The 23368-nt window shown below is 40.1% G+C and overlaps 1 protein-coding gene across 11 annotated transcripts in view; it reads right to left on the bottom strand.

Annotated features, from left to right (window-relative positions):
- The window catches only part of PDE1C (phosphodiesterase 1C), a 411928-nt gene that overhangs the window by 214409 nt on the left and 174151 nt on the right, over positions 1–23368 (bottom strand). For 3 of the 11 annotated variants that reach the window (XM_068935842.1, XM_009679702.2, XM_009679704.2), the window contains one exon: positions 13949–13975. The exons of the other annotated variants lie outside the window; for them this stretch is intronic. In XM_068935842.1, coding sequence (XP_068791943.1) covers positions 13949–13975 — 27 coding nt within the window. The remainder of the gene's footprint in view (positions 1–13948; positions 13976–23368) is intronic. 11 annotated transcript variants of the gene reach the window in all.

Genomic DNA, 23368 nt, shown 5'->3' on the forward strand with positions numbered 1-23368 from the left:
CCCACAGGAGATCCACACCCTTTTGAAGCCAAAAGCCAGGTGGACAGGTAATAGGCATGGGATGCCTATGTGTGGGCAACTGAATCGAGTTCTATGCTTGAGATGAAATCTTTGTTAGATTAACTGATTCAGTCGGCAAATACACTTCCAGGGTCACAAGTCCTTTTTCTGATCTGAGACATTTAACATCCTGAACTATAACTATGATACCCGTATTTCTGACCGAATAAAAAGCTTTCTACTTTTTAGCATGAGCTGAGCTCCAACTCAGTTGCACGAGAACACTGAGTGAACATTGTCCATTCAAGAGAAATGCTCCTGGCATGGGTAAACACTGCTGACCTGAAAAGCTGCATTAATAAATGCTTTATTACATAGTGCATGGCTGTGCAAGTGCCTTTTTACTCAAAATGTTTGTTAGATATGTTACTTACAGAAGAATAATGCATACCACTATAGCTAAACTAAGTTCATTTGATGTCTTTCTATATTCCCTCGGTACAAATCTAGTAGCGACTGAAAGACTCCTCTGCGTTTTCATGACCAAAATAGAGATGTCATTTATTAATACATTGAAAATACATGTCCCTCTTAAATGTTAATAACTTTAGCTCAACTCAAGGGTATTCAATTTTTATATTTCCTATTGCAGTTCATGCTTGCCTTTATGTGCTATCTCTATTCCTCAAGCTGAGATCCTCCACAGAAACAAAGCTATCATATGCTCATAAAATCTGATGCCTGGGTAGCAAACTCCTAGTTCAAACTGAAAGCTTTAGACCAGAGGGATTATCTATTGGAACAGTCCTCATCTTAACAGCTCTGCTTTGAAGACAGTGTTACATTCCTAGTAGCACATTCCTAGTTCAGATTGAAAGCTTTTGCTGAATCTGTGTGTGTATGATGCTTTGAAGGCACATGCGATCCTAATTACATCATTTCAGCCCACTGCTGGAAGAATAAGCAGGTGAATGCTGTAAAGTTTGCTCCGTAACAAAACCTTTTTCCAAATTAGGAACAGGCAGTTACGCATTTATGCAGACATAACAAAATCTGCATCAGAAGAAGCTAGTGATGTCTTTATTTACCTTTTTTTTCCTGTTTGTTTCAGCATGCAAAACTTCACCACTTCACTCATCTAGTAAGTCCCCTACCAACTTGCAATATATGGTAATCCAGATGTTAATCATCACCTACTATTAAAGCATAAAGCTGTAGCCTTCAGCATTTTGCCCACTGCACTGTCTCTGATAGCCTCTTCATAAACCCAACCTGCTTTTTTAAAACAACGGGTCAATTTACAGTTCGTAAGTTACCTCAAAGGGCACCTCTGTTTTGGAAGTCCACCTACAGGACTTTGTTTCAATTTCAGATAAACAAATATAAGAGGCAATCACTAGCTGTACAAACGCTTCAAGTCATGTAAAAGGTAGGCCTAAAGATACCTCCATTCTTTTGAGTTACCCTGGAGAACAAAACAGTTTAAAAGGGGTTAGCTTGTCCTCTATGATGTTTCTGTTTCTGCCTCTCTCACAGCTTCTAACATCTGCTCTCAAATAAAGGGACTGAAGAAAATTTTTATCTTTTCTTCTGCCTTCACCATTTGCAGCCAAGACCCCTGCATGTGCAGGTCTGAAGGCACTGCACAAGGTTTCTCAAAGCTGCCCATGTTTCCGCCACTGGATTAATAAGAGTAACCTACAATTTTCCAGCTCCGTGCGGCACAGGACTCTGCTTTTGCTAGTGAGGTGACAAGCTTCCTGCAGGTTCTAAGCATCCATAAGATTCTGTATCACCTTCTGCTTTTTTTTCCCTATGTCCTGAATTGGCCTCAAACCATCTGAGCTAGAAGCCACATCTCCAGGTCTAAACCACTGTACAACTCTTTTATTAATGTGTAACACTAAAGCACTACAGGATAATAAAGCTCTAATTTGGAAATATCTTTACATTTATTCTTTAAATTTCTCTTAAGGGAAGGTTACTGGACAAGTGATGATGAAGCACATTCAGCTGTCTTTTCTTTCCAAGATATTTCAGTTCTAAATACAGATTACAGCACAGTGTAAAGGCTATGCTGATAAGTAGCGAAGGCTGAACATTGCTTTCTAGAGATAAAAAAGGTGAGAGCCAATGCTGATTGTCACAGGTCTCTCACTGTTTCTCAGGGACACTGACAAAAGCATAGAATCGACCTACCCATAAGATCTTGTAGACAGAATAACCGGGGTACTGCACTCTCGCTGTTTAGACCACCCAGCTGAGAACTATGACAAAACTAAATTGAACTGAATCACATGTGTTGGGAACGTTTAGTAGGAAAACGCCAACAGATTTGAGAGAGTCTGTCTCTGCAATCACCAGATTTCTTCGAGATTGGCCCCAAAAGAGTCAAAACTCTCTGATATATAGAGTTTTACTCACAAACATGCTCTGTTTGAAGCTGCTGGACCTCCAACTAATTCACATCTTACCTTAAAAACTGCACAGCCACATCCATTCCATATATAAGTGGGTCTCCACACTGATATTCACTGCTTCCAGGTGTGTAATGTGAGGTAGCTGTGATAATCCTTACAGTCCTAGATACTTATGATCTCCACTAAGCAGTCTCTGACCATTTGGAGGGCAGAGTCTTCAGGCTTTCAGCATAAAACACTCTCCTCTGGAAGCTGCGATGCTTGTTAGCTTTCCAGACTCTCACTTTGGCAAGTTTAGGATAGGACTAAAGACAAATTCATTTAGTCTACCTTTTAGAGATTCCTGTCTTGAAAATGGCCGCCTAAATACAGCATTTCTGGAGACAGCAACAGGGATGCTGATTAATGATATCTACTGTCACTTCAATGCTTTCTGTCTTTAAGCTCTGTCAATACGCAGATTGGTGCTAGAGTTCTTTGTGCCTCATGAGTCATTAAAATTGAAGCTTTAAGATGAAATAGAGCAAGTTGTTGTCTCCACTGAAGAGGTGTTTGTAATAACAATCTGAAAACATTCACTATATTGCTAGGGAAAAAAGCCACAACTGCAAGCTAGAATAATGCTGAAGTACAACCATTTCCGTGGCGCGGCCAGTCTAAAGACAGACGACCAGCAAGTTGCTTGCTTTTTTAGAAAGTGCACAATATATTTTAAGATAGCCTTGGTTTTCTTTCTAAGCAAATTTACTGCTGGAACGACCACCTGGGAGATCAAAGTCACTTATTTAACCATATGCAACACGGTTAACATTCACAGTCCAGATTTTTATTCCACTGCTATGCTATAATCCTGAACTGCAGGAACATGGATCAGCAGCAGTTAGAGAGTAGCTTAGTCTCTGTGCCTGCTCATTCCCTGGGCGTTCTAATGAGACTCAACATGCTTCATTTTGTAAGAGCTTAACCAACGGCTTTGATGCCAACAACTCATTTCACAAAACTATGAGATACAAATTACGAAAACACTGCTCAGCTGGGGCATGAATTTCACTACCTCCTGCCGTAAATAAGTATTTCTGTCTCCGCTACAACACAAAACTGGAGAAGTCCTTAATCAGTAATCACTAAGTATTGCTGGCGTTTGCTGAAATGCTATCAGCTAGGCAACAAACCCTCCAATAAGGTAATTATTTGATAATGTGCAACTCTATTACAGGATTATTTGTTCTGATGGGAACAGGAGAAAAAAATCTAGAATTTAAAACCATCTTTTAGCCGACAAAGAAAGCAGAACAAATAAACTCCATTTACAGAACTGATTTACTTCAAAGATTTATTGGCATCTCTCACTTTTTTAATTCTTTTTTTCTTCTTTGGTGGAAAAAAAAAATGTTGCCTGCTGTGAATTTTTCCAGGAAGAGCAAGGAAGAACCCAAGAAAGAACTACTTTCATCCCATCCAGTCATTACCCTTAATGTCCCAGACTTTAAAAAGCAACAAGAAGAGCCAATGGGCTACAAGCCTAGACTAACTGTGTATCACAGATCAGCAATCCTACAGAGAGCTTTTCGTGCTGCACAACACATGATTTAAGACCGCAAACTTAAGAGAACACATTTCTTTTTAACATAGTTGGTCCTAATCAAGAAAACAATTAAACATATGCTAAAAGCATATTTTGTGTAAATATTAGTCAAGAAATGTTCCAAAGCTAAGAACCTTAATTACATGCACCAGTAAATCTGAATGTGCTGCACAGGAGCACAGAAATAAGATACTAGTACATGTTAAGACTAATCACCTCAGAAATAAATCATAATTTAACTACACCACTTCTATTATCTTCAAGCAATTATTCTTTCCTTTCTCTGAAGGTTTAGTTGTAGCTAGGTGAGGGGGAAGGTGGATTTAAGCACTCTATGAATCAGTGCGATGATAAGGAGTAAGCAGCTGCACTGAAAAAACCACAGACTAACAGGTTTGAACATTCAGACTTCTACAGTCCTGACCCTGCATCTTGTGAAAAAACAAGACACCATACCATAATAGTTCCCAAAGGCTTGCTGAAAAGGGGAAAAAAACCAATCTTTGCAGCCAATCATGCCAAACTCTACTCCTAAATGCTTGGGATCAGTTTTATTAAACTGGATGCAGCTAACATGCCTGTCGTATGTGTATCCACTCAGAAATCTGCAACTGGACACGTTACTGTCGCTGAGTACGGGCAAACAACAAAGCCACAATATAAATACTTTGTGAAGCCCTTGTGAAGCACAGTACACGTAGTTAAGTACATAAGAACAACTGGATCTTTCTCCTTGAAAACCTGCTCCCCACAAGGGGAATAACAGGTCTTCTGCATGATGTCAGTCTCACAACATCAACCACCGGAGCATAACATTAATTCAAACTCTAGAAAACTATGCATGAAATTCTGTAACATGGTCTGCATCTCTTCTGACTCATCAGTAGACGGACAGGATTGATAGAAGCAGAGATGCCAACAAAAACCTACAGTAAATTACTTCTTAATGTTTTTCGTGGTGGTGCTCAATGAGTAATTTGACTGAACATACAGTCAGGAAGCACTGTGAGGAACATGTACTGGCTATATTAATGTGTGATTTGTTTTAAACTAACGCACACAAAAAGAAAGCCCAAGTCCTTTTCTACATAAGGCTTATTTCCTATTTTCAGCGTTAACACTTGGAAGCCAACCTGTCAAAATGCGTTACTAGCCTTGCTCCCCTGTGCATGGCGCTCAATGAGGAGCTGCCAGCGTTTTAACAAGAGACCCTTGTAGATGTTTTTGCCTTAATGTGTGATAAATCCTGTGGCCCAAAGAGAGTGTGGTGCCCACACACACACAGGGCATAAAGATCTGCAGGACCTCTTCACCTGTCATCTAGTTAAAGTAAAATACCATACCCAAGTTTATGGCTTGAAACAGGCATCCCCACAGGGCAAATGAAATGCATTGGTTGGGAAAAATTTATTCTTAATTCTTAGATAGTCTATTGAGAATCTGCTAATGTAAACATAGAATTTAAGCAGTAGAAAACAAACAGAAAGACTCTCGGGTGTGGCAATGAGGAAATAGGGTTTATAGCTTCCCCAGATTACATAAGACTTGTTAGTAGCTACAGTGTAATTCGTATTAAAAGTGAGAAACTTCTCTTGAGAAATAGTCCATGCTGCAGGGAGACAGCCGACCTCAGCAAGGATGCCTCATCTCTTGATTTTGACAGAGTTTTAACAAAATGCATTAGGATTCCCTCTTCATCGCTTCAAAGGGAGACTCACATTTAGGAAGTGAGAGATTTTGAAGGCTTGAAGCTTAAACAGGACTTCCAATTATTTCGCCCACTCTCAGAGAAGCTCCCCAAGTAAAAGCTCATTCCCACATTAACTGCCAAAATAATGTCACTCACTTAACATTTTTTTCTCTCTTTCTCTCTTCTCCTCCCCCCTCCTAAAATGTTGCCCTTCATTCTGACCGCTAAATCAAAGACAGGGATTAAAATTACTTATTATCAATTCAAATTGAATTTGAGACATAGCAAAGACATAGGGGTTTTGAATTAGTCATAGAAATGCTCCGTCTTAGGAAAATGTAAATGACCAGCTTTTTGTAATTACCCAGCATACTGAAAATTGCCTAGAAGTTGCTGCAGCTCATACAATATAAATGTTTAACGGGAAAAATCAGTGGACTAACTATCTGCTATTTCAAGACTAACTATCTGCTATTTCAAGGTCCAGAGGAGTCCACTCATTAGTAGCTGTTGGGACTATTGGCTTGACCAGATACAATTCAGCATTCAGTTTAAAAAAAAAAAAAAAAAAGGTCAGTTAGCCTGTTTTCTTCCTTCTTTGTGGTATTTCATTCCCCAGGAACTTCTGGATACTCAACTGAAGGGGAAAATGTTACAGTCCAGGAGCAGTGAGTATCAGTGGGATCCCAAATGTTATTGCTTTGAACTTATTTCTTGAGCTTTTCTTTATAGGGGAAGCTTTCTGATAGCCAGTAGACTGTGCTTTTGTATGTAGCATGTGTAAATGGGAGACCTGTGGGATACAGAGGTTAAAGACTAACGCTTGTCTTCTTTCAGGTATGCATAAGAACAATTTACATACAGTTAGAAAAGAGGGATTAGGAGGAAAAAAGGAATGGGAAATGGTGGTTGAGGAAGGAAGGACTGGAGACAAATGTGTTAACAAGGACAAAATATTTTAGAGGATACTGTTTTTCAGGAAATAAAAATAGAAATATTTTTCAGACACTAATGCAGATCTACTGCAAACATAAAGAGAATAAAGAGATTACTAAGAAATTACAGTGCGAATAAGAAGAGAGAAACAAAGGGCAAAAGGAGTTCTACAGAGCAACCGCTGCCTTTGCTAACAGCTCTGACGCCAGGCTCCATCAAAAGAATGTCCCAATTAGTGGTGTAAGCTCTTGTCATCCAGACTTGGGAAGCAAAGCCTCAATTTATCTGTAGATGGATTGCATCAGTAGCAACCCTCCTAGCTTCCTCCCTCTTATCCTACCAGCATGACCACCAAAGTTAATGTCGTTTTCACAAAGGAGGTTTCACTGAGTTGCATTCAGCAAATATGAGTAATTCATGTCTCGGGGGCAAAAAAAATCAATGGTATTTTACAGGAAGAAGATCAGGTCTAATAAGTAATAATATAGGACTTAACTGAATTCTTCATTAAGTTTTATTATCCTACTTGTACAAATTATGTGTAAATCATGGGAGAAGAACTCTCTCTTACACCCCCTCACCATACCCTAATCTAATTCTGCAAACATGCTTCAGTAAAGGATCTGAGCTCAGCTAAAATGGAAAAGAACGCTTACCGGCAGTAGTGCATCCAAAAGCAGAATTATACTCCACATAAGTAAAGAAGGAAAACTGCAAAACCCAAGAATAAAGCAAGCCACCTTGATTTAGCTGAAAATAAAAGTCCATTTGAAGAGCATCAGATGCCTCGGAAAGAAGCCAAACCGACCCAATGCGAAGAAGCTTACTCTTCTCTTGTGCAGCTCTCCAGTTGCATACATACACTGTTTTGAAGTGCCAAAACAGAAGTGCCAAAATACCAGAAGAAAGGCAATAGTGTATCTCAAAAAGCCCAGAAAAGGAGTAGAAGGCACAAGACTGCTTCCACTGTGCCCTCTCCTGAAGATTTGATCAGGACAACTTGGCAAACACTGAGAGTTAAAAAAAAAAAAAAAAAAAAGCCTCTATACTTCTCAAAGTCTATTTTGGTTTGAGCGTTTGATACTAAACAATGTTTGATGCCAGTTTGTCTTTATCAAAGTCCATAATTTCTGAACATAAGTTTCATTTTCATTCAAGAAAAAAAAAGAGAATAAATCTCGCAAATTTGGGAGAGGGATTGCAAATAACTTCTAACAAATTGATACAAACAGACAGCCTGGTTTCCTTTCAGGTATTGTAACAGTGACATATACATATTTCCAGGGTCCAGCAAAAATGTGACCCAAAATCTTAACACATATCTGTAGAGTGTCTGCAGCTAGATGATATCATGATTACATTTTGTAAATGAGTCTGTCATATATGGACAGAGGACTAGTGCAAAAGCATGAGTGTTTTGTCAGTTTTGCTGAAATGAAACTGAAGTTTGTGGCTGAATTTCACTTAAACATGAACATGGAAAAACCTCAGTATAGTTCTTTTCAGAGTTAAGGACACCTGTTGTCACAGTATTTGAGAAGATATAAGCTATGATTTCCATTTTCCAACCTGGTAGAATCCATTCCTTAGCATGCAAATGTGCTATTGTTAAAACAAATTATGCACAACCAAAAATATCTTTTATATTTTAATCAACCAGAAAAATTATGCTCATTCAATATTTTAATAGCCTATCATCACTAACAATTTGCATGTTATTGATAATTATTCAGCACATGTAATATAAGATATGGAATAAATAAATTTTAGTAAAATAATAGTAATGCATATCAGGAAGAAAGATTTTGTCACTACTTAATCATGTTTCAGAATTATTTTTAATTTATTCTTGCTCTAAATAAAGAAGGTATGTCCCCTTATTCATGTCAGGCCTCCAAAAATAATCTGCTCCTCTGCTATGAAATGAATCATCATATTAAGGAACGGCTGCTTCATCTTGAGTAGGAAAACCAAACAGAATTTCAGGAGCAGGTCAAAAATGCATATACATCTATGAACTCCAATCTCACTGCCTCTTCCAGCTCTAGTAAACAGAGAGAAATAGGAACAAGGATAGAAAGCATGAAGGTAGGTAAAAACTTCAGTCATTTCCAAAGTTTTCCTCAATGACAGAAAGTTTTAGGGTAACAAAAGCTCGGATTTTCCAGAGAGCGTTGCCTTCCTCATTTCTTCCCAACATGGAGTTTCCCTACACACAGGCAAGTAATATAAACCTCTTCTAGTCTTAAAACACAAACTCCATTTAGCTTTGTTAATTTGAACCTCAGCCTCTTTTTCAGAGCTGTGTAATGCTGCCAGTTTCTGACTGCACTTAAATTATATTAGAAGATTACTCAGGTTGCAAAGTCAAGCACTCATAAAGCTAGGAAATACCAAGTTACGAATGTGAATGCTGCTTTAACTTGGCCCCATCATGTAAAGGTTAATTATGGCATGAGCTTTGCTTTCATTTTCCAGTTTTTCTCAAAGCACTTGTGATTTTCCAGTGCACTGAATACATAGCACTTAATGAATCAATAACTTTTTTACTGAAATGAAGTATTCATTCAATTTAACTAAAGGTAACATAACCAGCTCCATCTACAATATTATACAGATAAGTTAACAGATCTTTTTTTCCAGCAGTCTTGAATTCAAAAATTTAACCTCAGTTCCCCTGAAATGCAGAGTCCCAAGAAGCTCTACAGGGATTGCGGGTTCCAAGAAGCTAGAGGGAGCTGAGGAGGTCTCCGCATCCAAAATACAGTTTTACAAAGAACTTCTGGAGCGTATGTCTGTGCTACTGATCAGGGTATCAACCTTCGGTGCATCCTATATTGCCAGAGTTGCTCAGATACCACATATAAAGAAAAATTGGAGATAAGCAACTTTATAATTATTTGCAGAGCTTAAGGAATTAGGGATATTTTTATTATTTGTAATTAAGATAATCTTGCACGGTCAATAGATAAGCTATGGAAATGAAATGGTATCAGAAGAAAGTACCATAGAACTAAACATACTGTCAAATTAAGTAAGATGACGAATGCTAAGAGTTAATCAAGACCATAATGATATTCTAAAGTATTGGGAGCTGGACTAGATGACCCCCAAAGGTCCCTTCCAATCTAAATTATTCTTTGATTTTGTATCAATGACAATGTCAACTATCACCGTATATAACTGCCTCTGACAATCAGCTTTCAGACAGTGCCAGTGCTTCATTCAAATAAAGATCTGTTCAGAAAGTCTTAACAGCGCTAAAGGTAAAGATGAATTGAAAGCACACTGAGGTTTACTTACATGGTAAAACTATAGGATCTGGTCCTGAGTAAATGCATAACGTAACAATTACCTAGCATCAGATCTCAAAAGGCTAGAAGTTTACCTTCATTTTGGAATAACTCAGAAAAAAAGGTGGATTATTTTTATCTAAAGATGTATGGGTTTGAGTAATCCTGAAGATGATTATCAGCTAAAATTGGAAAAAATACATCCTTTTTCCACATATGTGTAATGCAATTTGAACATGTATATATTTCTTTAATGGTTTCACTTCTTGTGCTGCACACCAACATGAATACATCACTTATGTTTTTAAGGAAGGACATGTTCACATTCACATTTTTCCCCAAGACTACGCAACTAAATGCTGGAGCAAACTGGAATCGAGAAGCACAGATACAGAGGAGAAAGAACAGGGAAAAGGAGGAGGGAAAAGGATGGCAAGAAACACCTCTGCATATGTGCTTCCTGCCTGAGCATCTGAAGTATCAGCATAAGAAACAACCACAAAATCCTTATGAAAATCAGTGAAGGCTTGCTGTTTGGGCCATGCAGTTTCTATCAGAAGCCTACCTTTTTTTAATTAGTGGGTTCTTTTTTAAAGAAATTACATTAGTATTTTGCATGGCCTATTATGATGCTTCTTTTCTTGTCACAGCCATGTTTCAAAAGCATTTAGTTACATTGTGTTTTCTATTTTGTACTTAAGGTACTTCACTAACAGGTAGTTTGGGGGAAAAAAAGTGATGGATGGATAAAATATCAGAACTCTTGTTACTTAACTTTTACATAAAATGAGTTCTCAGTAAGAGAAGCATTTGCATCTTAACAGAAAATTAAACAGTACAATTAACCAACATGCAGTTAAACCAGAATGGCAACACACGCAGTTCTAAGTTACTGGCTGAGCAAAAATGCATTACTGTGGATCGCAACAGAGAAAAATGTGTGCAGTGTAAGTCAGCCCAGAGATTATTCACTTCATAAATTTTGAGAAGATAAATAGGAGTTGAGAGAACCCTGAGAGGTGCTGAACTGACTGTACTGGAGCCATTTCATCCAAGCAGCTGAACCTAATCTAGGAGGGGATTGCTAAGGGCTACTTGAAAAGCTCTTTTCCCTTTTAATCTCCCAGGGCACTGAAGGTGCTGAGTATCTCCCATGGAAACACAGCCACCCCTCAGAGCTGGGCACCCCACAGCTGGGTGTCTCGAGGTGTCTTTCAGCAGTGAACCCAAACGTGACGTACATCTCAGAGGAATCAGAAGAAGCAAAAACAATTCAGGACCTGAAAGTTCAAGAGCGTTTCAGCTTCCTGGCTAGTTCTCCCTCAGACTGACTAAGTCTCTAGTTACTATTTAATAAGCTATCTATCTACTCTTCACTTACCCAGGGTGAACTAGATGGAAAAAATGATAGATGACCCAATCTCTGATTAAATATCCTGCTTCTCTGATATTGCTATGATTAATTTACATCACAGTTCAATGATTCAGATGCAATCACTAGGTTGGTACTAATGATATTAGGGTTGCCTAGACAGCTGTGAAACTTCCAAGTTTACAAGGAAAGTCATATCAATATATTACAGTTACAAAAGTATTTGAGTCGACTCAGTTAACACTATGATCAATGCAAGAGAAAGTGTCTGTCATTTCCGATTACAATTTTAGTTTGGCTCAGAATTTGCTTTGATACCCTTTCTCTTCAAATGGTCTTGTACATATCTCTTCTTCCTTCCCAACAGATCTGGACTCAAGGAGAGCTGTTCCCTTATACTACAGGTACAGACAACCGCAGTTTCTCCTGCATAGGTAAGTGCTGCTTGCTATCACGTATACACTCTTATGTGACTATTAGTAATACTCCCAAAACAGAAAATAGAGGAACAAGATGCAAATGCAAACAAAAGACCATTTCAGTTGGGCTGCCCCAGCCCCCCTCCAGAGCTTGGTGACATAAAAACCACAGAGATCGTTTTGAAAAATGTAACAAAGGAAGGAGAAGAGAAAACTCCACTGTAGGTGAATATGGGAAACGAAGGCTGAGACTCATGCCAAATCATCACTTTTTGTATATTTCTAGAATTACCAATTCAACAGAGAGATGCAACTTGAAAAATGTCTTTAAATGAACTGCTGTCCTGCCACATCCTTTTCCTGGAGGTACATTAGCACGTTACACTTCTGCATCAGCTGGCAATATGCGCAGTTTCCCTTTTAGTGTTATACCTTAAGCACACAGCAGGTGGCAAGTTCAACTCAGAAGCTCACTAGCCAACTAATTTGCCCTCCACGCGTGCAAAGCGCAATTCCCAGACAGAGCAACTACCTTGCTGCGGTACACAGGCCCCTGGCTGCCCGCCAGCACCTGCAGAGAGAGGTTATCATTACTCGCTGCTCTGCAATTGCTCAGCACAGGTTCCTGGAGGGGCCTCTTGCCTGCGCAGAGCGAACGCTGCTTGTTTCACAACACGTGGCCACAGAGGACGTCTGCCCAGCAGCCACAAGCACGGATTCCAGCAGCTGAACAGCAGGCACAGGTAGTAGTAGCGTTAGACACAAAGCACAGACCACGCATGAAGAGATTAAACAAAAATCTCCAACTCAGAAGGCACACACACTTACCCCTGTCGCGGTAGGTTTAAATGCATCATCATTTCTGAGACACTTAAGTTTCGGTATAAAGGTGATGCAACTGTTTATTGGGCTTGCAGGAGCCTTTAAAGTCATGTCTCTTCCGAAGCTTATCAAACCTCTCCCCTACAGAAGAAATGCTGAACACAAACCTGCCTGACTGTGGCTAGGCATGCAGAAAACACACCCAAACAAGACAGTTCTTGGGACGATGCAAACAGTACAGGACACACAGATAGCAAACACTCATCCTAGAAACCACTTCAGCCCCAGCCCATCTTCTTGCAGCAACTCAACACCTCTGGCCACAGACACTGTCATAGTTCATTAACAATCAAGATGAAAGCAAGTGAAATGAGGAAAAAAGAAGAGCTGCAGAGTTACACTGCAGGTTTCACATTTAGGAACAAAACCAAAACCATATATTTACCTTCCCCCTGTTCTAGTGTCTCACACTAGACAATGCCTGCTTGCACAGTTCGACATGGAAATCTCCAAATCAGCATTTCCCACTGAACTGTCACAGCTCAAACGCACCTCATCGGTGGCTTGAGCCACCATACTTCAGCCTCTCGTGGCTGTGACACGCAAGCACAGGCATAGCCTGTCCTGCCAGCACTGTGCTGGAGTGGTCATCTTCAGCATCAGGTGGCTGTGACATCTTAGCCCAGCACACCACAAGGTTGGCTTATCTGCCAGCTCCCTCCCTCACCACCTGACATTAAAGGGCACTCTGCAGGAGTCTCCAACCCAGTTAAAGTCAACAGGAACTAAAGAGGCTCAGCTTGCTGTAAGATGAAGTCCCCAATTAATATTCCAGATGTAGGGGAGGAGGAGTCAGCTTAGTGCCCAAAACTTTGCGCTGCAACGTATGTGGTCTGAAGCAACCAAGCAAAAGGCCTCCTCAGAGAGAAAAATCAATCTGGCAAAGACCCCCAATAGGCCTCCCTCTTGCAAGGAGGCGGTAAGATAACTCGATCAGGTAGCCATAATAGGGCCTGTTAATCAACAGGATCCCAGTTTTTCCTTCAGTCTCCTGCAAAGGCACAGATCATTAGCAACACTGAAAGTCCACAATCCATTTTTTATTACAGCATGAGTAAGTAATCGAGTTAGAACCAGCAGATCTTGCAGAAGGAACAGAGTAATGTTTATTAGAGATTGACCTTCAAGGACAAATATTTCTATCCTTACTCAGGGAGTACTACCACTAACATCAGTGGGAATTTGGAGCGGCAGTGCAGGATGGACGTTCATAGAGGGTAACGAACAGCAGAATGGCATTTCCCAGTGAACAAAATCAGTCTAGTAACAGGAAAATCCTCCTTCAAACCCCCTAACAAAAAGAGACAGACGACTCACAAATACCTTCCAGTCCTCTGCGATTTACTCTTACCTCTGTGATGTTTTCTTGTACTTTCTCCTGCAGGAAAAGAACAAAATATAACTGAGACAAGAAGGCTCTAGTGGTGCGGACGAGAAATTGAGAAGGTCAGAAATCAGGAGTGATTAAGCAAAGTCTAAGACATAGTGACTTCTGCCATGAGACTGTCCCAGACCTGACACAGCCATTCCCTTCTGCTAACCTCGGTGGCTGTTGCCACTGCCTTCAGTAGGAAGAGGAGTGTTTTTGCCTATAGGCACCTTAAGAAACTGTCTATACATTTTGCATTTTTCATGAAAGACAGGGTGGGTAGTGATAGAAGGCAATGAGTTAATACTTTAAATTACTTTTAACAGGAAGGCAGGAACCTACTTATAGAGCTGAGATGTAAGGTTTTATGTCCCCCTCCAGCAGGTGAGTAGAGACCTCTTTGTGGAGAATCCTCTAAGATGTAGTGGTGGTGATGGGCATATCCACTCACTTAGGCTGTGATCACTCAGGCCTAAACCTCCAGTGGCAGCCCCAGTGGTTTTATAGCAGCCTTGCTTTATAAAGAAAGCCTAGATCTTAGCAAGAGTGGTGCTCTGCTCAGCTGAATCCCAGATGCCAGACCACAGAGCTTTGGTTCAGCTCAGTTCAGTACACATATCCTGGGACCTCACTGACCTAAGCCCAAGACTAGCAGTGGAAAGAGCAGATAAGCACACTGACAGTACCTCTTGTCCTCCCTAGCCCGAGGATCCAAGACTTCCACTATATTAATTTTTGCAATAGCTGTAAATCTCTTTCTCTTGTTAGCACAGTGGATTTTGTCCTCTACAGCAGGTAATGGCACAAAGCTGTCAACACGCTCAAGAGTAAGGCAATAATCATGAGTCCTGCCATACAGTTTGCTGCAAAGGTGTATTTGCGTGTATTTTGACTATGAACTCTTTATCCTATGACAACCTTGCCTTGAAACGGCTTTGCACAATGCCTGGGAAAATGGGGTGTTAATTCTGATTGAGCTCAACAGTGCCTTTGTATTTTAAAGTAAAACTAATGATCTCAGACTTAACAAGTAGCGACAAGAGTAAGTCTCACTGTAAACTGTGATGAGGAGCGCAAGACCAACGTCCTACTGTTGCGCCCAATCACTAACAGATGGTCCCCGTTTTTTGGATGTGTAGATAATATCATTAGAACTACGTTAGGTGTATTGTTATGAACTTTGAGTTCTGCTTTTTCATCTCTAATGCTACTGCAAACAGAAAACTCTGGCTAGGTCAGATAGGCCCAGCCTATAGGTCCCGCCTGACACCAAAAGATAAAAATAAGAAAAAACATGGTGAAAAGGAATGAAGTGCCATTTTATTCATAATAAGAAGCATGAAAATGCATCCTGGCTGTCAAATGTTTAATCTAATATTCCCTTTAGAAACTGCACTCATGCTTGTACCAGTTTCTGTACACTGACCATGTTAGAATCATAAAAGTCCTAGATATTTACTTTAAAAAGATTGAAAAATATTTCATTTATGCTTCACTGTGTGAATAACTAAACTTGAACAGATGCAACTGAGTAAAAGAACAAACATTCATAGTAGTATCAAGATTCCAGCTTACCTATTCATGATACTGACAAATACAAGTAGAAGTCCATTTGGACATACCTGATTCTAAGAGAATTTTTCAGTTCAATTACAAAAGGGTGAAGAATAGAAATTCCATTTTGCAGAGATTTAGATTTGGAAGTTCCGGCAAAAACAGAACTTAACTAAATTTTCTTGCAAAAAGAAAGAAAATGCTGAAAAAAACCTGCCTAACCACGCGCCCACCCTAATCCAGGCTGATAAAATACATTTTATGCATATGAAATCAACATTTTTTGCATTAAAATTTTTATTTCTTCTATATAAGTACTATACGACTGTTTAAAACTTCAGATGAAGTTATTTCCGAGTTACTTCTTTCCTCCAAAAGTATTTAATGGTGTGTTTTAATACTGTCAAAACTATTTTTCCCGTCATTGGGCAAAGAAGAAATTTCAGTGACTTTCATATGATTTTGTAAAGTGTTTCTCTTTCAGCCAAACTTCACATTCCAGCAAAAAAATATTTCATAAACTTCTGGTTAGCTCAAATTTTATTATGTATTCTAAAGAGGTGACCCAAGCTCTTGGATTTGGGTAGCAACATCACTTTTCAGATCAGTTACACCTTTAGCACTCTTTTATTCAGGAACATTTTTATTGCCTTAGAAAATTGTATTATCACAGATGACAGTACCAGGAAAAGGGTATTATCTGCCTTGTCACAGGAGTTTTAAGAAAAATACATACATTTTTAATTCTTTTTGTTTATTGTTGTTTCCACACCTGCAGTCCAATTACAGTCCAGGTATATGTGTATCGAGTTAGTGATTGTGTGTACTTTTTTTTTTATTGTTGTTTCCACACCTACAGCCCCATTACAGTCAAGGTATACGTATATCGAGTTAGTGACTGTGTTTATATGCACTGAATTTGTATGTTATAGTTGAAGAAACTTTTCTTTATAGGCTCAGCACCACTACTGCATGCACATGTTTTTAAAAAATGCCACTAGAAGCTACATCCATACTACTTCTTAAGGCTAACAATGAATTTCCTGTATTTGTGCGCTTTCAGTATTTCAGAAAAAAAGTCTGACAACGCTACTCACCAACACGGTGAAAAGGTGTTGATAACAAAGCTGTTTTCAAACATAGCCTTTAATTTGCTTTTGAAAATGTAGACACCTACCTGTTTTAAGCCTGCACACCAACACTTGCACCTGCTTTCAATTAAATGAGATTATTGCAAACAATGAAATTAGAAGCTGCCTCTTTTAAAGTCCAGCCAGAATCGATGGTTGGCTACAATCAGCAGCTCTATGTGAATTAACATGAGGAAACTGGATGTAGCAAATAGAAAGAGCCAGCAAACAGCAGTACTCTGTGCAATTATTTTGTTTTCCTAGAATTTTGCAGAGACTTTTTTGGAAAAGGTATGGGGCAGGCTATTCTGGTTTCTCTCCAGAGGAGGAGTCTGTGCAGGGAGGGCTGATTGCTAAATTGTCCTCTGCTTAGGGACAAACCTGGAAGCAGACAGTTCTTCTGGTCAAACTGAAGGGAATATCCTTTTCTGGCAACAAAATCAAGCTGACAGAGTAAGCTAATGGAGGTAGTGTGACACTTCCCCATCTTGTGGCCTCCCAGTGCTGATGTCTGCAAGAGGCTTATGGATACTACCAGACCTGCGTTAAGTACAAGTGCAGTTACTTTTCCTGTTGTACGTGTGCCATGCGAGAACTGCAGCATCCATTCAACTCAGGTTACCTGTTGTGGAATGCATTACTCATTGGTCTACATTTAACTTGTATCAAAAAACAAAATTAGAAGAAATTGGGGGACAGGGGTTTCAAGCTGAATAGAACTAACTGGTGATTCACACTAGGTAGGCCCTATATTACTAGTGTAAGCTAGAAATAACTCCACTGAAGTTAATGCAATTACACCCGCACAAGTGTAGTATGAAGTCAGAATCAGGCTGGTTTGGAGCCTAATGAAAATAACCCCAGTAAATGTTTTTAAAGTGTATAGTTTGTAATAAGGAAAAACAAACAAAGTTAGTAAGACAACAAAGACATAACTTCTGAATCAAATGAGATGAAGTCAATAAGACAGTTAAGCCAACTATTTCAGTACAGTCTTTTCTGGAAATGAATGAATCCCTTCTGCTATCAGATAAACAATAAAATGCACTTGGCCAGACACAAAATTAGGAATGAGACCTACACCAACAAGACGTAGATAGTTAAACCTGTAAGGGCACCCAACTCTCACGGAAATAAATAGACCTGTGGACTCTCTTACTGTGTTTTGACGCCTGCCAACTCCTTTAAGGCCCAAGTATCTCTTTCCAAGATTACGTTTCTACCTCTACAACTTAATTCTGATCCATCCTTAAGCAAATCACTTTTTTCCAGTCTTTCCCCTTCAGATCCCTTTTCAGTCAGTTTGTTAGCTCCTCAGAGTTGAGACATTATCTAAATATGGTTTTGCACATAAATTTGTCACAACGGGGCATAATTGGCTCCCAAATGGCACTACTTTTACCTAGTTCCAAAAAGCCCACATACTTCTGGTGTATCTAGAAGCTCAGAGATGAGGAGAATTTGCTAGAAAGCCCCAAGGAGTGTGTTTGAATCCAGTAACCATATTCTCAGGCATTATCCCACGGAGAGAAGGTGAGTGAGTTAAAGTGACTGAGTAGGTACGGAGAGGAGCGAGGGCGGAGGGGTTGGGGGAAGTAAGTAACTCTGCCAAATGTTCTGCTTTTGCCCCATAATCACACAACTCAGAATATCAACTCGCTAAATGAATTGCTCTTGCACGCCTACACAGCCTCCAAAGAATTATCTAAATCACTTAAAGTTTTTACTCAAATAGTGACTTGGTTAAAATGATGTTGTTCCATATTTATTCCACAGAGTTTCACGTTAAAGGCATCTCCTCAGTACACAGAGTAAAACTGTGGCTGCTGCACAAGTGACAGAAGACTTCTTGCCTAACTTCATCCCGGGAAATTTACGCTGAAACCTACAAGTTACTCAGCGCTACCTTCTGCTTACACGTGGCTACTAGAGACTAACGGGCAATACCTGTCCTTGCTCATAATCTTCAGTGTGGCAGAGATTAGCCTTTAGCCACTAACTGATGGACCGCTGCTGAGAAGTTGAGGTACAAACGGGCTAAGCGCACGTGACACTTTTTGACGCGTTAGTATTCCTTAATGGAGAAGCCTCAAGTGGCCAGAAGCATGTCCTCAGCCTGTTGCGGTGGACAAACAGCTCCAGGGATCCTTTGGCTGAAGGTCAGATTCAGCACTCCCAGTGGCTTAAACTAACTCGTTTTGTTTTGCTTGGCCATTGTAATCAGTTCGGAGGGCATACATGCTGAGTTAAAGCAGGTTAGCAAACCAGATATATCTTACAAAGTCCTTGAAATGCAGTGGCCTGGGATCTTCAGCGTGTGCCATGCACGTGCCTGAATCTAACACAGTAGCCGTTTACATGCTGGTTTTGCGCTCTTTAGAAAAAGAAGGCAAAAACCATTCAGGGCACTGAGAGGCTAGCTAAGTAAATATGTTACAGCAATTTAAGAAGATATTGCTCCCTGCTGTCCTGTGCGCAAGCCCCTGCTGTAGGCCAGCGCCCTGGCAGCATGACCGAGGGACACGAGTGTGTCCCCGGGCACCTGCTGCTTCTGCACAAAGGTCAGCATTTTGGCTTAAACTGCCAGCGACAGTGGCTTTAAGCAAAGCTTTGTACTGCCGCAGCTGAGGCACGCTCTTTATTGCCCACTCCGCGGCGGAAGCAGAGAGACAAAAGAAATTGCCAGGGGCGTTAACTTCTCCAACTGATGTAGCAAGCTTGGCTCGCTTGGCTCCAACTGGGTGCCAGGACCCGAATTTTCATCACTGACATCAGTAGAGCTGATGGGAGCGACAGGCAGAGAAAGGAAAGCTGCTGTCTGCTGGGGAACGTTTTACAAAGCTACTTCTTCAGGAGAACCACAAACTTTAAAGAAAATGGAAACGGCTGCACATGCAAATAATTACAAAGAGTTCTTCATAGGTTTCAGGGGAAGGAGGGACTTTTCCTCTTTTATATTTAGAAGCTTTATAATTAACGTGTTTAAGATATGAGTGGGAGCTTGACACTCATTTTGTTAATAGAGTGGGTCTGTTAACAAAAGCACCCAATAACATCCCTATTCTAATATTAGAGTCCCATCATGTTCTTAGCTCAGGCGAGCCGCGGCTGCTCGTCTTTGCTTCTCTGGAAGGCTTCTGTGACCAGCTCATTTGGAAATATACAGAGATAAAGCAAAATTACCATACTGAAACATCCATCCCGTAATACAAAAATCCTGACAGGCAGGTTTTTATTTCTCTTTCCTGCCAGAGCTGGCCTTCTCATGTTAGAATAAGTGCTATGATAACATTGCTATAAAACTATTTCATATTTTAGCAAAACAACAAGCTAAGCAATGAAATTTGGCAAAAGAGAAACAAGAGCCTCTCTACAGGTTAAATTTAGAAGGTTCTTCCTGCTCTTTTGTTACCTGCAGGTAAATCAACAGTTTTATCTGATACCCCTGCCCTTTCATTTTCTGCCCTTTCATAGCAGACTATGATGCCTGTTTATTGCTTTGGTCCCCAAACCCTTCCACTTTAGTGGTCCAGATTTTCTCTGGAGGGCCATGTCCAAGCAGCGGGATTAAGAGCACTTCCCAGCTCCCGCGTGCAGGTGCCCTCCCTGGCTGTATCACATTGGCATATCAGTCTGCAACCTGGGTGGGCACCATGCCCCTGTGCATCGCTTTCCAGGGGGGAAGAGACCAGGCTGTTCAGATAAGGCTCGTTCTTCAGACTAACGGGATCACTTAAATCGGAAATCTTCCCCTCCGGCAGCTCAGCGTTCTGATTCACGCAGAGCATTGTCATCATCACAGCACGAGTGATGCATTTACGTTATGTTGCCAAAGCCTATATTAATAACCATGAATAAACCGACTTACAAGCATCAAATCCTACAGCACAGCCTATGAGATGGCTTCGATTAACTTTCAAGATCCTGTGGGAGCACTGACCAGAACTCAGAAATACACAGAGAGTGCCAGGCTTTGAAGAGTAGGACACCATCAACTACTATTGTTTTTTTAGTTCATTCACTGAAACAGGAAGACCAGTTTTCTTGCTATACTCTCTTTCAAATTAACAAAAAAATGTAATTTATTGTTTCTTCCACACAGGCTGTTAACCAAAATACTGTGCTAAGTTAAAAACAACACAATCACGGAGACTAATGACAGCAGGAGATAAGAAATACTAAAGTAGGTGAGGAAAGAATAGATTTCAGCTGATACTTAAAATGTGATGGTTTATGTGAGATTCTAAAAACAAGAAAACTCTCTAAATCGGACCCTGAACCACATGGGACCGAGTGAAATCATGAAACAATGATGCAGTCCTTATTCTAGTAAGTAGATGATTACAGTCTGCATGCTCTGAAGCATGGACACTTGTGGTACAGGTGCACAAGGACAAGAAATGTTCAACACTTCAAACAGGAGTAATGATTCTAGCAGAGACAAGACAGCGCAGAGGGACAACAGATTTATAGCCCAAACAAATGAGAAGAAAAATGTGTCAAATCTTGGAAACAAGAGGTACTGGTACAAAGTGGAGATGAAGCTTGTGCTCAATGCACAATCACTTTTCTCAGCCTACATGAAAATAACTCAAGGTCAGAAAACATCCTCACTGCTTCTGTACAAGGAAAATACTGTTTCAATAAATTTTAGCTTAGCTGGCTAGCTAATGGTCATCACTGTAGCTACGAAGTCTTCTAAACAACTAGGCAAACAGGTATCTTGAGAAATGTACAACTTCACCTCCAAAATGGATTGCAATTAGTATGACATATAAAGGATCAAGGGGTGTCTCTTGCATGGCCTCTGCTTCTCAATAACCGTTTACAAAGATAGGGCTCCTACTTGTGGCTTAACAACTAGTTTCCCACTTGGTTATTTTGGGTCTAATGTGTTTACCAAATCTACATGAAGTATAGCTGGAGAGGCAATTTTTTAAAATTCTTGCTATAGAAAAGCAACTGTAATAGTACAAGTAGTGAGAAATATCTTCTCCAAGAGTGGACAGAGCCTGTAAAAGTTATGGGTATAATCTGAGCGAACTGACATTAACACGATCCTGTTACTATACTCCCTCATGAGAGTTCAGGACCTCACTTTGCACTCAGGTCCAAATTCTTTGGTTGTCCACACTGCTAAAATACTGGTCACCAATTCACTAGTAAAGCAGAGATTCAAGTGTGGGGAGGGGGAAGGAAGCAAGGAGGCAATAGGAGAAGGTAAGAGGGAGTCATCCTCAACATGTACCCCTACAGATAATAAAGACACATGATGATACTGAAGATGAGCTTGTAGCTCAAGCTTAACCCAGCTTATGCATCTTGGGTTAAGAGGGTGAGGTAGGATCCCATACCGCTATAATGCTTTTATTTAGACAGTGGTATGTGAGAGAGAATAACGAAAAGTATTTTCTTTTCTGCTGACATAAATAAGATCTATGATCAATTGCCAAAATAATTGCCATTATTTTATTTAGCTTCATTTTAACAAAGGGCAACTATGTCTTGCCCGAACTTTGGAAAACAGCACTCTCCATCAGAAGAGGAAAGTAACTGCTACGTATCTTTTCATAGACCGCACACACACACACACCCCCCAAATGACAAAAAAAAGAAGTAAAGGCAAAATTCACTTAACTGGTCTGCATCGAACAGTCTATGTAGGCGAGGGCTAAAGGAGGCTTCAGCAACACAATCTAAAGCTCAGGGATCTGCAGGGAACACTGGGAACCCTAGGGAAACAGCCAAGAGCTCCAGTTTTGTCATTAATTGAGGCGTGGGTAAGGCCAAATCAGAAGGGCAAATTCAACACAGAAATAAACTGGACCTGAGGTTTTATATGTTGGTATCTAACTCTAAAGAAAAAATCAGTGAAATTTGTGCTGAGGGCTTCTGAAAACACAGTTCCACTCATGCCGATTTTGTACAGAGCCAGTATAATTATTGAAATCTTGAAGTTCTTTCTCTAACTTTACTGTTTTCCATCACTCCTCAGGTAGAAAAAACTACCACTGCAGTCGGTATGGATTAGCTGAGGAAAAATATTAAATAAAATAAAATGGGCCTGTTTCTTAAGATCTTGCCCTTTTGAAAAGAATGAGCTACGTTCATTCTGTTTTTCTCATAATGCACAGAGAGGAAATTCTCTTGCACATCACCTTCTCAAGAAAAGTGTGCATGCGCATAACAATCCTGTTACAGGAAAGTAGTTTTCAGGAAAATAAAGTCTCACAGTCTGCCAAAGTGTCTGAAAAGAGTATAGAGCAGTCCTCAGTATTGCTGTATTTGTGCTTTAAAATAAAAAAAAAAAAAAAGTCAAGCCACCATACTGTATGACCTTTGCATACTTACTATTTGAAATATATAGTTTTATATATATTTAGTCTGACCAAGTGTTACTTTGTAGCTGGCCAGTCAAGATGACTTATGGAACATTTGGATCCAAAATAAAGGAGATGACCTGCAAAGTACAGGATGGGTGGTACTTGAACATGCCTATTTTGTAGCCTCTCCCACTGGAAGAGATTGTGACACTTATTGCACAATGGGATCCGAGGGGCTGGGAGGGAAGAATATTTCCCTACTACTCTGAGTATAGATGTGCTTCATATTGTGTTCACTTGGCAACACCGACCTCCACAAGTGGGATGCTGCTTCCTTGCTATTACAATGTCTCAGAAAAGGCAGCATATACGCAATCTTTCCTGTACGTCCTTTA

Source organism: Struthio camelus, chromosome 2 (assembly GCF_040807025.1).
Source record: "Struthio camelus isolate bStrCam1 chromosome 2, bStrCam1.hap1, whole genome shotgun sequence".
Classification (NCBI taxonomy): Eukaryota; Metazoa; Chordata; class Aves; order Struthioniformes; family Struthionidae; genus Struthio; species Struthio camelus.